Genomic DNA, 15,732 nt, shown 5'->3' on the forward strand with positions numbered 1-15,732 from the left:
AGGCTGGAGTGCAATGGCACCATCTCGGCTCACCGCAACCTCTGCCTCCTGGGTTCAGACAATTCTCCTGCCTCAGCCTCCCGAGTAGCTGGGATTACAGGCACGCCCCACCATGCCCAGCTAATTTTTTTGTAATTTTAGTAGAGACGGGGTTTCACCATGTTGACCAGGATGGTCTCGATCTCTTGACCTTGTGATCCGCCCGCCTCGGCCTCCCACAGTGCTGGGATTACAGGCTTGAGCCACTGCGCCTGGCCAGATCAGGATTTTAAATCTTGATGCACACTGCAAACACCGAGGGAATTTTTAATCCAGATTCCCCACCTAAACCAATTAAATAAGAATCCCTGGATGTAGGGCCCAGGCATGTATTTTACAGCTCCTCAGATGATTCCAGTGTGTAGGTGGGGTTGATTACTAATGCATTTGATGGTCCCTAAGGACCATGGCCATTTCCAGACTAACTGAGGGATGAAAACCCATTGGCTTACTTCATTACTCCGTTGCAGACATTGGTTATTAGGAGTGTGACTCAACTCAGTAGTCGACGCATCAGCTAGGCAGTAACTGCTGTCCAACCATGGTGAATGTCTTTGTTGTTTTTGTAAATATCTAGCACATCCTAGGTGCTCAGTACTCTTGATAAATGAATGGTTCAGAGGCCAACAATTCTGTTTGCAGTTTGCCCTTTCTGCTTCATTTTGGGTGGCATTTTAACCATTTTGCTGCTCTTTACCACCAGAATGAGTTACAAATTTTAAATGATGTATTAAATTCATCTTTAATGAATTTTGTATTAAATTCATCTTTAATGAATTTTGTATTAAATTCATCTTTAATGAATTTAATACATTAAATTCAAAAACAGCACAAAATAGCAGTGGCTTAAACAAAAAGAAGTTTATTTCTCTAACACAGAAAACACTGGCTTTCAAAATATGGTCCTTGAACCAGCATGATCCATATCACCTGGGAAATTGTTAGAAATGTAAACTCTTGGGCCTCAAACCAGACCTACCAAAATAGAAACTGTGGGGTGTGGCACAGAAATCTGTTTTAACAAGCCCTCCAGGGGATTTAAGAACCAATGCCATAAAGGAATTTGAAAGGTAGACAGGGCAAGGCTAGTATAGCAATTTCATAAACTTGGGACCTGGACTCACCAGCTCACCATCCCTTCACCCCTAAGGCGCAAACCTTGTCCACATGATATGATATGGCTGCTGGAGTTCCAGCCATCACATCCAAGCTCAAAGGAGGATGGAGAAAAACCTAGAGTAGGGTACTCACTCTTCTTTCACATGACTTCCTGTCTGAGAGGATTTCTTGTCCTCTTACATCTCATTGACACAAAACCTTTCCTGTGAAGAAAACTAGAAAATGTTATTTTAGCTGGACACATGACCACCCAGCTAAAAATGAAGGTTCTATTCCTTAGGTGCTAAGATAGTAATCTAGTTGTTTCTGCCTTAATTACTCATCAGTGGTAATAAAGGAAACTGAAACTTACGAGTGCTGATATATCCAGGCACTGTGTTAAATTCCTTATGACAGTATCTTACTTCACCTTCATAATTCCATGGGGAATTGTTTTTCTCATTTTGTAGAGTTAAAAACAAACAAACAAAAAAAACTGGGGTTATTAGAGATTGGTTAATATGCTTCATGTCGCATGACTAGGAAATGGAGAATTTCAACCCAAGCAGTTTATCTGCGACACACGCATTCTTAGCCTCTAAAATATGCTATTCTGATAAAAATTCTGAAGATGAAAAATGAGTAATAACTGACACTTCATATCTGTTCCTCATTAGCAGGAATACTATAACATTGGTTTTCCCATCATTTGATTAGGTTGAGCTTGCAAAGCAACTCCCATCCCACTCCAAATGGCTGATTTGTTCTAAGACTCTATTTTCAGGTCACTTAGGACAGGTCTACAGTGGTGTTGGCACATTAAGAAGGATTGGGGCTAATGCTGGGGAGAATCCAGGGCTCATGGGACCTGAGGCTTGTATAATTCAGGATCCCCTATTTAAAAAAACAAAAACAACATTAAGTTGTGAATACACAATCAGGTAGTGGGCTTTGGAGTGCCCAGCAAGTGAGAGGCAGTGATAGTTAAGCCTCAAGGCTTCACGGGAAAATCTACCTCCAGCCTAATCCTTCCTCTCCCAGCACTGCTTGCCGGTAGCACTGAGGACACAGTACGGGTCACTGCAATCAAGCAATCATCAATTCTAGAAGAAAATACTGGAGATGACATTGATCAGTGGTCTTCTAACTTTAGTTTGTTCTTAATGGCAGAACCCTGATACAAAAGGAAACCTCACTGAATCTGAACACAGTGAACAGATATAAATGTGGCTGCTCTGGTTGGAGATGAGGTAGTAGTGGGTCAGAAGTCCCATCTGCTCTTACCCATAGTGTAATCTCCCAATGAGTTCTTCTTGCCTGCTGCACAGATAAACTCAATTCACTGAGATAGCATTATTGCAGTAAAGAGTTTAATTAATGCAAGGCTGGCCAAGCAGAAAAACTGGAGTTACCACTCAAATCAGTCTCCCTGAGAATGTGGAGGCTAGAGTTTTAATATTTTGATGGGCAAGGGGCTAGCAAATGGGTGCTGTTGATTGGTTGGGGATGAAATCATGTGGGAAATGGTCCTTGCGTGCTGTGTCCACCTCGGGGTATGGGCCATAGGACTGGTTGAGTCTTTAGTCATGGGTCCAGGTGGGGTCATTTAATTGCCAGGATGCAAAAGTCTGAAACACATCTCAAAGGACCACTCTTATATTCTCCAAAAGTGATGTTATCTACTGGAGCACTTGGGGAAGTCACAAACCTTGTGACCTCTGGCCACCTAACCGCAGAGCAGTAACGGATCAGATAAAGCCCACCTACCTTTTAGCAGAATTCAGGCCCCTTCCATAATCCTAATCTTACGGTGTTTCAGTAGTTTTACACAGACAGTTTCAGTCTGAATAAGGAGGGGGACAGTTTTAGGGAGGGAATATCATCATCCTTGCTTTAAATCTAAACTATAAACTAAATTTCCTCCATGGTTAATGGGATGGTTAATAATGAGTGTCAACTTGATTGGACTGAAGGATACAAAGTATTGATCTTGGGTGTGTCTGTCAGGGTGTGGTCAAGGGAGATTAACATTTCAGTTAAGGGTGGATCACTAGGTCAGGAGTTCAATATCAGCCTGGCCAAGATGGTGAAACCCCGTCCCTACTAAAATTACAAAAATTAGCTAGGCATGGTAGTGCACGCCTGTAGTCCCAGCTGCTTGAGAGGCTGAGGCAGGAGAATCGCTTGAACTCGGGAGGCAGAGGTTGCAGTGAGCCGATATCACACCACTGCACTCCAGTCTGGGTGACAGAGCGAGCTCCACCTCAAATAAAAAAAAATAAAAAGAAAGGCAAACCCACCCTTAGTCTGGATGAGCCCAGTCTAATCAGCTGCCAGCACAGCTAGAATGTAGGTAGTCAGAAAAATCTGAAAAGAGACTCTGGCGGACCCTCCCAGCCTGCATCTTTCTCCAGTGCTGGATGCTTCCTGCCCTCGAACATTAGACTCCAGGTTCTTCAGTTCTGGACCTTGGACTGGCTCTCCTTGCTTTTCAGCCTGCAGATGGCCTATTGTGGGGACTTGTGATCATGTGTTGATACTTAATAAATTAATATATATATAAACTCCTACATATATAGAGAGGATATATGTGTGTGTGTGTATATATATTCCATTAGTTCTGTCCCTCTAGAAAACCCTAAAACAGTTAGCTTGGGCAATGCTCAGTAAGAGTGAGGACAGCCAGCCTGTGAGGCTAGAAGATGGTCAGCCATGCTAGACTCCTCTCACTGTCATCTTTGCAAAGGTGGTTTCAGTTGCAGCTCCTGAGGCATCTTGGGGCACCCTGGGGTCTCAAAGAACCTATCTGAAAACCACCTGATCTATTCTAAGCCCTTCTTCTCATGGGAGCGAGAACAAAGACTCGGGCAGACTAAATAACTCACCCTAGGTCATCACCTGGTTACTGGCAAGGTGGAGACTACAACTGTTAACTATCCACAGATCTTTTCACTATACCATAATAATCCTTTGATTTCTAGGCCAGAGCCTTCAAAAGCCTTTTATCGAGCTGTCTCTTGCCTTTTTCCAAATGTAGTATTTGTAGTATAAGATAGAACCAAACCACAAGGAATTACCCATTTCTATGGGAAAAGTCAGAAAATGTCTCCTCCACTGCAGCCCTGGTAGACAAGGGACGGGTACTCCCTCAGCCTAAGTCATTAGAGGTTACTCCCGAACTGCTGTTCTTTCTCCCCTTATTTCACCCTGCATCACTTGCCAAGTCCCTGGCACACCCCGGGGAAGGTAAGAGGCAGGGAATGGAACCAGTGGGTAGCATTTGTAGCACTGAAAGGGAAAAAGCAATAATTCTTTGGGTCGCGGGGACATAAAATTTGTAAGTTGTGTATAGAGAGAAGCTACCTTGTATGAAAAAGAAAACAGACATGCAATGAAATATTACACATAGGCACATGGCTATTTTCTTTTCCATCTTTGATTTTTTGTTGCTGACTGATTTAAATATGGGCTGCAAATTTAATCCTCCTCACTTGCTGGAATTTCATGTCTTTTTCTGACTATGCTTCTGGTTCTGGCAAAATTTTGCCTTAAGGAATTTCTCCAATGATATTTTAACTCGATGCTCATTTTCATGGAAGTATCACTGCTTTTTGCTCACCTAGTTCTTACAATAAACTTTTTCATCTTGTCTGCTTTTTCTTGCACAGCTTTTCTTGATTCAAACAATTCTCAAGTAAGTGGGCAAAATTACTTCATTTATTTTTTCTAATTAGAAAAGAAAAATTCTTCCATCAGTCCCATGCTTTGCTCAATTATAAAATTTAACTTAAAAATTGCAAACTGGTAAGAAGGCTTAATGTTATCCAATAACTAAAATTGTAAATTTCTAAAGCTTTCCTTAAAACCAAAGAAACCTAAAATGCAATCTAAATGTAACAGGATCACTTCCCATAGAATAGTCACATCATGACCACAGTTGACAAGAAATGGTAACTGAAAAGTTTGTTCTTCTACCCGGGAAATGGGTATCAGCTGGCTTTTAAAAGAAGTGAATAAATCTCTTAGGTTCTGTTTTGTATTTGTTCATTTTCACACTGCTATCCAGACACTACCTGAGACTAGATAATTTATAAAGAAAAGAAGTTTAATAGATTCACAGTTCTACATGGCTGGGGAGGCCTCAAGAAACTTAACAATTACGGCATAAGGGGAAGTAGGCATGTCTTACATGGCGGCAGAAGGAAAAAGCAAAAGAGGAAGAGCCCTTTATAAACACAGATCTCATGAGATTTCAGTCACTATCACAAGAACAGCATGGGGGAAACCGCCCCCATGATCCAATCACCGCCCTCCTTCAACCCATGGGGATTCCAGGTCCCCCATTCCATACGTGAGGATTACAATTCCAGATGAGATTTTGTGGGGGACACAAAGCAAAACCATATCAGTTGTACAAAAAGGTGGCAAAATCACAATTACTTCTAAAGTGCAATACACAAACAAAAGGCTACCTGATGATGTTAGAATATTAAAAACATGATTCTCATATAAATATATGTCAAAACTCATTCACGAGAAAACAAGCAGGTAAAACTAGTTCAAAAGAGGATACAGTGGACTGAATTATAAATGTGCATTTTTCTGTATGTCCATTTCAAGAAAAGGAAGTCTATTGGAATAAGATTGCAGTTAGATTAACGCCAGGAAATAAATAGGGCAATAAAACTAATTTCTGGAGTTGTCTCTACTGTTGGGCAAAAATCATTTGCAACTTACTGATATTCTACTCAGCATCATCCTCCTTCCCAGAGTCTGGGCCCCAACAGAATAGCAGGTCAAACACAATCACACCCGGCTAGAAAGACAAAATAGCCCTGTGGTTTTGCAGACCATGCCCTAGCATGTCTTTAAATGGGACAAATCTTTTTGCCTTACTTCTAGGCTTTGGATAATTTTACTTAAAGGTAGAAAAGGATTTTTCTTTTTGTCTGTTTGGTTTTTGTCTTTATAATCTGTAAACTACAATCCTGTTGGGAACCAAAAAAGGCAAGAAATATGTGGATCCATCTGGGGAATCATAAATACTTAAGAGTTTTACAAGACATCGTCACATACAGTCTTGATTCTGACCCCAGCCTCCTGAGATGTTCAGGTATGATCCCTACTTTCACAAATAAGAAAATAGAGGTTCCTAAAGATTGTGACTTGCCCACATTCCTGGTCAGAACCAGGGGTTACCTGCAAAGCCAGATCTTCTGAAAACAAACACCCACGGCTTTTCACGGTAGTGCTGCTCTCAACAACCCCTCACAATGCAGAGAAATTTCTGGTTTAAAAACCCCTTGACAAATTGAGGGAGCATGAAGCAGGTGATTTTATTTTATAGATGGGGAAACAGAAGACCATGATCACCTGCCTAGCAAGTGACAGAACCCAAATCATGTCCCAGTTCCCCAAACAAGGCAAAGGATAGTTCCTCCACAAAACAATCACCTGCAGTTAGTCCACTTTTCCCCTGGCGCTGACCGAAATTCCTTATCAGGATGCCAAGACCACCAAACAACTTGAAGCCCCCACTTCTCTGCTGTACCTCTAACAGGCCAGGCATGTGAGTTCAATTTACCCCTTTCTCCTGCCTCAAGCAACAAACTCCCTTGCTAACCTGTCTAGCTTCCTGCCATATACCTCAGCAAGGTTACAGACTTCATAGGAAAGTGTTAATAACAGACAACAGCTAGAGGTGCTATTTCACCAGGGCTCTTTGTATTTTAAAAGAAGCCCATTTTGGCCTAAGTACTTTCACCTTTTCCTCCCTAATCTATAGGCAGAAGTGATTATAAGGAGCCTGCAAACCTTGAAGACTCACATTTTGACTATTTTTCAAATGTACATTGCTGATGTTTAAAATTGTAAATAACATTTTAAAGTGGTACTGAACTTATGAGAGTTCTTATGCGTGCAGAGGCAGAAGCTGCTGAAATGTTTGATGGGAAAATCTCGACGGGAACCTAACTCTCACAAAGATGCAGTGAAGTGTGATTATTTTCATTTTTAAAATGATGAAAATGAAGCAGAGAGGGTATGTAACTTACAAAGATCATCCAGCTACAGAGCCAGGCTTCAAATGTGGTTCCAGGCCTGTGCTCCAAGCCACTATTTTACATTGCCTTTAATTTCACCTGATTTTCATTTTCCAAAAGGGTGTGACTTACATGCAAGCTTATATCAGAAAACACCTCATGCCAACCCCCCGGTCATCTGTAGGAAGGTCCAGCAATAAAGATAACTTTTGAAGGGTGAAATGCTACTATAGAAGAGCAAACCAGGCTATGGAGACTGGGAAACATTTGAGAGATGTAAAGACGGAACTGTATTTTACCAACTGTAACACTTTGACTCTAAGACGTACCATTATTTTATCTACCACTCAGGAAATAAACTGCCTATTAAACAATGGTCATGCTAATATGCAACTGACTATAAGCAACACCCTGAAAGATTTGTTAAATGCAAAATAGAAATGTACATTTTTAGAATTGATGAAATATAGCAACACGCAGGCAGGCAGCCCAGGCCATCATCTAAGTTTGAGATCCCAGGGGAAGGGAGAGCATCTTTCACGATTTTTCTTGCAGAAACTGACTTGATGTTATTACATTCAACAGTAGGCAGCAGATGTTTTAGCCAGAGAACTGTAAGTGCTCTGGTTTTAGTCTCATGCCAGATCCTGATATGGTGCTACTTAGTATTAAGAGTACAGACCGTCCCCGACTTATAATAAATCAACTTACGATATTTTTTTTCTTTTGAGACAGAGTCTTGTTCTGTCATCCAGGCTGGAGTGCAGGAACACAATCTTAGCACACTGCAACCTCCACCTCCCAAGTTCAAGCAATTCTCCTGCCTCAGCCTCTCGAGTAGCTGGGATTATGGGCGTGTGCCAGCACGCTCAGCTAATTTTTGTATATTTGGTAGAGACACTTTCACCATGCTGGCCAGGCTGGTTTTGAACTCCTGACCATATGTGATCCCCCAACCCTGGCCCCTCAAAGTGCTGGGATTACAGGTGTGAGCCACTGCACCCAGCCTACTTAAGATTTTTCAACTTTGCAAAAGTCAAAATGATGAAGCAAAGCAATACGAATTCAGAATGCTCTTCAACTTACCATGGAACATGTATACTTTATCCATTAATTAATCACGGTGGCCAAGGGAGTGCTGTGGTTCAGACGCCAGAGTCACATATCACTGTGGTCGAGGCAAATCATAATTCCACCCCACCCAAATGAGGCAACTGAAATGTAGGAGGAGGTGAACCTGCAGAAAGGTGCCACGCAGATCAAAGTGTATGTTCACCATGGTATTATTACCAAAAAAGTGGATTCCAACAGATATTTAGAACTGGACTTAGAGATTGAGTAATACAAATGGGGCCAAACAGTTAATCTGGTAAGAACAACTGAACCCAGGTCTTGTCTGTTTCCTGAAACGCATATTCCTGCTGCTACAGATCTTTAAGATTCACAGTTTTCCTTTCACTGCCTACTGCTGAATGTGATAACATCAAATCAGCACGTGCTTACTGGTAGGTGTATCAAATAAGAACCTAAATTTTAAATGCAAGAGGATTTCTATCTAAAAGGAAAGTCTGTTGTCAAGCATCTGGAAGTCATTTTAAGATATCTAAATTAGTCATTATGTTTAATTATAGTCATCAAGAGCTCAAAGTCAGATGATTCCCATGACCTTAACAGACTCCTCTCACCTTTCACTCAAGTAGTTATCACATATCAAGCACAACTCAGAGCTAATCATCTCCTCCCAAGGTACAATTAACTCCCTAAGAACAAGAGCGCATAGACCAAAATTTCTGATTCCGTTTTTGCAACTCTTATCTGTCCACCTACATTCAGCCATAGGTATGAGCCCATGTTTAAAAACTGGATAAAACATTTTGATGAAAAATATTCCAAACACTGTTCTTTTATAGGGTGTAATCTGTGGTATCTTCCAGGGCACTGTTGTGGGTAAAAACATAAATAGCAATCAGTGTCTGTCTGCACACTCTGGAATCAGAGCAGCCATTTAGTTACTATTCATAAAACATACACAATCCAAACAGCACACTGTATCTCCTGGTTAAGGCTATTAAAAAATTTACTAATGCATTCGGGGAAGTTAGGGGACTTGGGGCACTTTGGTGGAGGTGTTTTTAAGTTTAGAAAAGATGAAGATGATCATAAACTTAGTTTCCTTAAGTTAAGCACTATCAAAAGGTAAGACAAGAGTTCAAGTCTCAAATTTTTATGTTTGTTTAGGTCATTAATTTTGGCTTAGAAATAGTTTGATTATGGGCTCCATACTAACAGCTGCTGCTTTGAGATCTTGCGTTCTCTTAACCATTATTCTAAATACATACATCCAAAAATTTGTCAGACTTAAAAGTGACTAATCTGCTAAAATTAAGATGTAACTTCTTCAAAATTTCACTGAAATAGAAAGAGAAATGCCATCTCCTATTTTCAAGAGTGAATCCTTTGAGTTTGGTAAAGTAGGAAGCCAATTCCTCTAAGAGGCCTTTATTCTGTTACACAAACGCTTATTACACCAGACGTTAGTGGAAAATGGGGTTCTCCTTCCTTCTAACAACAGCTGATTCCTAGGAAAAACAGAGTTTGATGCAAACTGAAAACTAAAACAAGCTGTATTTTCAAATAGGACTTTCTCAAATCTACTAAGTTCGTTCATGGAAAAGACGACCACCATGAAGCCAGGTAGGTTGCTTTGTCTGTTTAAAGCCATTTGTGGATTTCTGCTTAAAAATGGTGTACTGTTGAGTTGATCTCTGTTCCTTCCAGAAAGAGTAAGACTAGAAAAATAAAATTGTATCGAGACCATCCTGGTCAACAAGGTGAAACCCCGTCTCTACTAAAAATACAAAAATTAGCTGGGCATGGTGGTGTGCACCTGTAGTCCCAGCTACTTGGGAGGCTGAGGCAGGAGAATTGCTTGAACCCAGGAGGCAGAGACTGTGGTGAGCGGAGATTGAGCCATTGCACTCCAGCCTGGGTAACAAGAGTGAAACTCCATCTCAATATCTAACACATGGAGAGAAGCGAGTCAGTTCTCACCATGATAGACCAGAAAATCCCAGCAGCTAGAGGTGCCAGGTACTGGAGAAGGCTGGGGTGAGCCTTGGAATGTAAGACAGGGGGACTGGCCCAAACTGCTTGACTACCACTCCCAACCCTGGCAACAGGCTGAGAATGTGTTTTGTGGGCTTATGTTGGCTCATTTTCTCAAGACTAGGGGGCCCCAGATATGAGAGCGCATGAGGGAGAAGCACTGTGCTGAAAGCAGGTAGGTAAATGAAAATCTGCACACTGACTAGTGAGCAACTGAATGCTGGCTGCAGGTGGATTTCTCTCAGAGGCACTGAATGGACCACAGGAAAGGCCTACGGATGCTGACATCTGCAGGGCCCCAGTGAAACAGCAGGATCCACACCTAATCACTGGTAAAGTCAACATTCAAGAAAAAGAAAAGAATGCCCTCTTTCTCATCACTCTAAGGTGTTCAGGGTCTTAAATATATAAGAGAGCTAAAGACCTCTCTAGGAAAGTCTCAAACAGAGACCAAAGCAAACAGAAAGAGCAGATGACAGAAAAGAAAGCAAGTGAAGTAAAACAAAGCAATCAACCAGTCAACCATAAAATACAATATCCCTAGGAGACGTAAGAGATAAGGCATAGAAGAAAGAAAAGGACACTTTAATGAAAGGCTGGGAGTGGCCGGCCATGGTAGTTCATGCATTCAGGACTAGCCTTGGCAACATGGTGAAACCCTGTCTCACCAAAAAAAAAAAAAAAAAAAAAGCAAAAATTAGCCAGGCATGGTGGTGCACGCCTGTAGTTCCTGATACTTGGGAGGCTGAGGTGGTAGGATCACTTGAGCCAAGGAGGCAGAGGTTGCAGTGAGCTCAAGTTGCACAGCTACACTCCCGCCCAGGCGACAGAGCTAGACCCTGTCTCAGAAACAAACAAACTAACCCAAAACACAAAAGGCTGGCAGAGAAGGTAGAGAAAATATCTCACTCAGAAAGCAAAGCAGAAAAACAAAAATATTAAAAATAGGGAAAAGAAAGAAGATTAGAGGCTCAAATCATTTCAACTCTTAGTAATAGCTCCAAAGAGAAAGAACAGAGAAAATAGGGGGTTGGGGGTCCATTTAAAAAAATCAGGAAAAAAAAAAATGGAAAAACATCTTCCAGGATGTCAGGCTTTGGCTCTTCTAACTAAAATGGTTCACCAAGTGCCTAGCACAAAGAATAAAAGAAAAACATTCATAACACATTCCAATGCACACAATCCTGAAATACGAGAAAGCTGGAAACTTTAAAAAAAAAATGTCGTAAACTTGCAGATTGATCTCTTCCCTTCCCCTAAAAGGTCCGTATATAAAGACTGAGAGAATAAGGATGGCACTGGACATTAAACTTCTACTACAACTTTGCAGGCTAAAGACAATATTGACCAGCATCTTCAAATTCAGAGGCAAAATTCGTTTTAAACTAGAATCCTATATCCAGCTAAACTAGATATCTGGGTGTGAGAGTAGAATAGACACTCAGATTTGCAAGGTCCTTAGAATACATTTTCTCAGGAAGCTATTAAAGGTGGTGCCCCATTGAGAAAAGGATGTTAAGAAAGAGATGCATGGGATCTGAGACCTGGGCTTTTCACAGGAGAGAAATGAAGGGAAGGCTCAGGATGACGACGGTGATGAAGTGCAGTTATAGTTCTTCAGGACATCCTGAAAGCCAGGACGGGTGTCTCCAGGAAAAGGTGGAAAGGCTTACCGACCTGACATGTTGAATGGTGTGGAAACTGGTATTTAGAGACAGTCAGGTTAGCATACTTTTGGCTGCAAGTTTCAAAAGATCCAACTCGAAACTAACTTAAAATGGAAAACTGGGGTTTACTCTCTCACATAATCAGAAGTCCAGGGCTAGCGCAGCTCCGGGAGTTAACTTGTTAAGCAGCTCAGTATCCTCAATGCTCCCTTTTCACAAACCCTCGCTCGGCCGTCCTTGGCATATTTGCTATTTCCTGTCAGCCTCCTAGCTTGCAGGTTGGGCTGAGTCCTGCACATACCAAAGCTGATGGGAAGGAAGGGGACTTTCTACAATACAAGAGACCTAAGAAACCTCTCCCCGGAATACCATCTGTCTTCCAATTTTCACTGGCCAGGCTCCTTCCTAAATCCATCACTGATTTAAGAAATGGGCCCTCAGGACTGGTTCACACCAGAGCTCTTCTGCATAGGACACACAAAGGAAACAGGTGTACAGCTGGGTGAAGTAATGGATGAGACTGTCAAAATCTCAACACATTCACAACCCACTCGAGAAATACTAAATTGTAACAGTTAGGATATTTAAGCCACCTGGAATAACATAGGAGCCTTGGTGGGCTAAAAAAAGAGGAAAATGGCTGTTGAGTAATTGCTAAGGGTGCCTTCAAGAGAAGAATTTAAGTAATTCTGATGAAAAGTTTAGGAAAAATCAATAGAGATATAGAAACTAAGCAAATGAAAATAAATGAGGCAATGACTAATTCCAGAAAAATTAAATTAGTAGAAAGGTAACGGCTGCTCACTGCTTGAATCAGTATTTAACAACATTTACGTAGGTATAATAAGGTAAACCCTGAACTCTGATTTCATCAAACATGACGCAATTCTATGGGGAAGGGGGAGGGAAGAGGAGCGGGAACAGCGATGGTAAAAGTTCTTAATCTGCATTTCCTGTAACAGGAAGTCAAAAGAAAATACCTGCAACTGATAGATTAAAAAAAATTACATACACTGTATTTAGACATTTAGTAGAGCAAAGAGTAATTAGAAGTAGTCTGGAGAGGGCAAGGCAGGGGTGCAGAGGAAGGATTGCTGCTTCTGCCATAAGCTTTATAAAAGTACTCCCCAAATTATGTACATATTATTGTATTTTAGTTTCCAGGATGAAACAAAGAGCAGCGGTTCTTTCCTCCTTTCTCTGAATGGCTCCTTTACAGAGAGAAGACAAATCACAACGTATTAGTCAAACAAATGCAAGTTCTACTGTTGCCTTTTCCTCATTCTCCTCCTCATCCCATCCCAGTTCCTCCAGCTGTCCACCTACACCCTCCCATTTGGGTGACAGGAGAATCCATGGCAAAAGTCACAGGCATGAGCACTTTTGCTCTTTGGGAAGGATTCAATACGCTGTGGCAGGAGGGGTCTTGGGAGTTGGTAGGGTGGAGTAGTCCTGGGACCCCACAGTCCGGGCAGCAAAGGCACAGCCAATTCCCCAGCAGGTGTAACTGCAGTGACACAGATTTGAGTGAGTATCCCGTTACATTAGACTACTTAGAGAAAGCAGCCAGATACTCACAGGCAAGACTACATGAGCCTGACTGAGCCAACAATCCTTCTAACCTTTGTTGCTCAGACAACTGCAGTTTTAAAATACAAACATCCATCTTCTTCCTTCTTATTTAAACTCTATAGGATTTGACATTTCAGGGACAGTCTCAAGGGAGAAAGTCTAATCTCAAGGAGCTATCTACTTGGAAGGCCCAAAATCAGAGACAGGGAGAATTTCCCTGTGACCCTGATTTTAACACTGCAATCCACAGTGATCCCATCATTCATTTTCTCCTATGAGCTTAACTTATCTGAGTGGCTTTCAAACAAAATCTAGAATGGAACCTAATCCATAAAACAGCTAGGAATGCAGCTGTGGGCCCCCACCCCCACCCCAGTACCCATCAACTTCCACTTTACTGTGCCCACGACTCCTTCTTGCTCTTCTTTCCCGCATCCTACCTTCCTCATAAAAGTCTTCCCAAGTTCCACCTTCTCCAGAAAGCCTTCTCAGACCACGCTCACTAAAGATGTCTTCTTCCCTGAAATCAACTCGTTGGGCTACACTTTTTATATTTGGTTGGTCCCACCATATGAGTGCTAAATCTTCCACATTGTTGCCTCACATAGTGATATGCTTACTACGCAATGTAACAGAGGAGACAGCTGAGATTTTTTAAAAGACCATTTTTAAAAACAATTTATATAAATAGATTCATAAAGAAGAAACACATATACAGAGCACCCCAATTACCAGTACGGTGGACCCTAACCCTTCTTTTCTGCACTGGGAAACAGAACAGAGAACAGAACAAATGATTCCATCTTGCTCTTAACTCTTTCCACCTATGTGGTCAGTTTTTCAAGTAAAGTTTCTATTCCTTTGCTGGTGCTTTTGGTTTTTTCCAATGTAGGAATCAAGCTTTTCAGTGCAGCTTTGACTTTGTTTGCAACTTCTGGGTCACAACTCTGGAGGAGGCTGAAGAGAAAGAAAAAATTAAATTTCGTAACAACTCCTAGATTATCTCCAATACTACCTGTACCCAAAGCATAAGAGTTCGTTAACTGTGACACAAGTCTTTTAACTATATACACATTATTTTTCACTCAAAGGATGAATGATGAGGACCAGTAGTCTATATTATAAAACCACAGAAAAACCTGTTTGAGAATCTTGCTGGTGGAATCACCCAACCAAAGACATGTGTAGGACCCCAACTCCATTCCATACAGAGTTAGTTCCGCCTTCACTTTATCTTAGGACTTAGTTACATCCTGTCTTAAAATGATTCTACATGTATTCTATCTTCCCTTCTCCATCTCAAGATTTTAAGCTCAACAGCTGGGACTGTATTTTATTTATTTCATGGTGCTACATGTATGGAGCAGAGAGCCAAAAAATCCCCACCATGTGGGTGAATGAACATGTGTAAACAGAGGCGCAGAAGTCAGAGTTGGCAGACCTTCGCACTGAACTCTACAGCACTAACGTTTAGTGAAGGGGCAAAGAGCTTCACTGCTTGGGTGTGAAACCTGCCTCTGCCACTAAGTAACTGTACAACCAAGAGCATGCTTTTAAACTCTCTGGAGACTCAGTTTCCTGAATTGTAGAACAGGGTTCACAACAGAGTCCAGTTTCACCACACAGAGTTGTTTTCTCAGGCACAAGTGACCTCGTATCTAAAGCACCCGGTCAGAGCCTGACACTTAGTAAGCACTCACTCAGTGTTAGCCATTCAACAAAATAAGCCCGGCCTCTGCTTTCTGAAACTCTGCCCAAGTACCCCATTATAAGTGAAGGGAGTCCCAGAGGCTGGTAACAGCTGGCCCACTTCTCTGTGAATAGGACCTACAGCCCTGAATGCAGGGCACAAGGCCTGCATTTGCTGTTCTCTTCTTTTTTGGGACCATATGTAAAAGTGGACCTCTGAAACACATTCTAGAAATGAGGCACTAGGTATTTTCCAAAGTCCCTGGTCCCAATAACTTCCACTATGTCAATAAAGAGGAGGATACATTATCAGCACCAAGCAGCATTCTACTGCTTGTGGCAAACAAGCAACGAATTCAGCTTCCCACCTACGATGCTCAAAAAGCTAAAAAGTAAAGCTCCCTGGTAATGAATTTGTGACTCACTAGGTGTTTTTATTTCATACCTCTTGGCTAAACACACAGTTATATAACACATCATAGTCAGTTACTGCTTACTGAGTACATGCCACATATTAGACA

At 41.6% G+C, this 15,732-nt stretch overlaps 1 protein-coding gene across 3 annotated transcripts in view; it reads right to left on the reverse strand.

Moving 5' to 3' along the window:
* Positions 1-1,748: 1,748 nt before the first annotated feature.
* The window catches only part of PUM3 (pumilio RNA binding family member 3), a 52,199-nt gene continuing 38,215 nt past the window's right edge, over positions 1,749-15,732 (reverse strand). For all 3 annotated transcript variants that reach the window (XM_074394743.1, XM_003935656.3, XM_074394744.1), the window contains one exon: positions 1,749-14,479. In XM_074394743.1, the coding sequence (XP_074250844.1) occupies positions 14,347-14,479 (133 nt within the window). In that variant the 3' untranslated portion in view covers positions 1,749-14,346. The remainder of the gene's footprint in view (positions 14,480-15,732) is intronic.

This window comes from Saimiri boliviensis, chromosome 2, assembly GCF_048565385.1.
Source record: "Saimiri boliviensis isolate mSaiBol1 chromosome 2, mSaiBol1.pri, whole genome shotgun sequence".
Lineage (NCBI taxonomy): Eukaryota > Metazoa > Chordata > Mammalia > Primates > Cebidae > Saimiri > Saimiri boliviensis.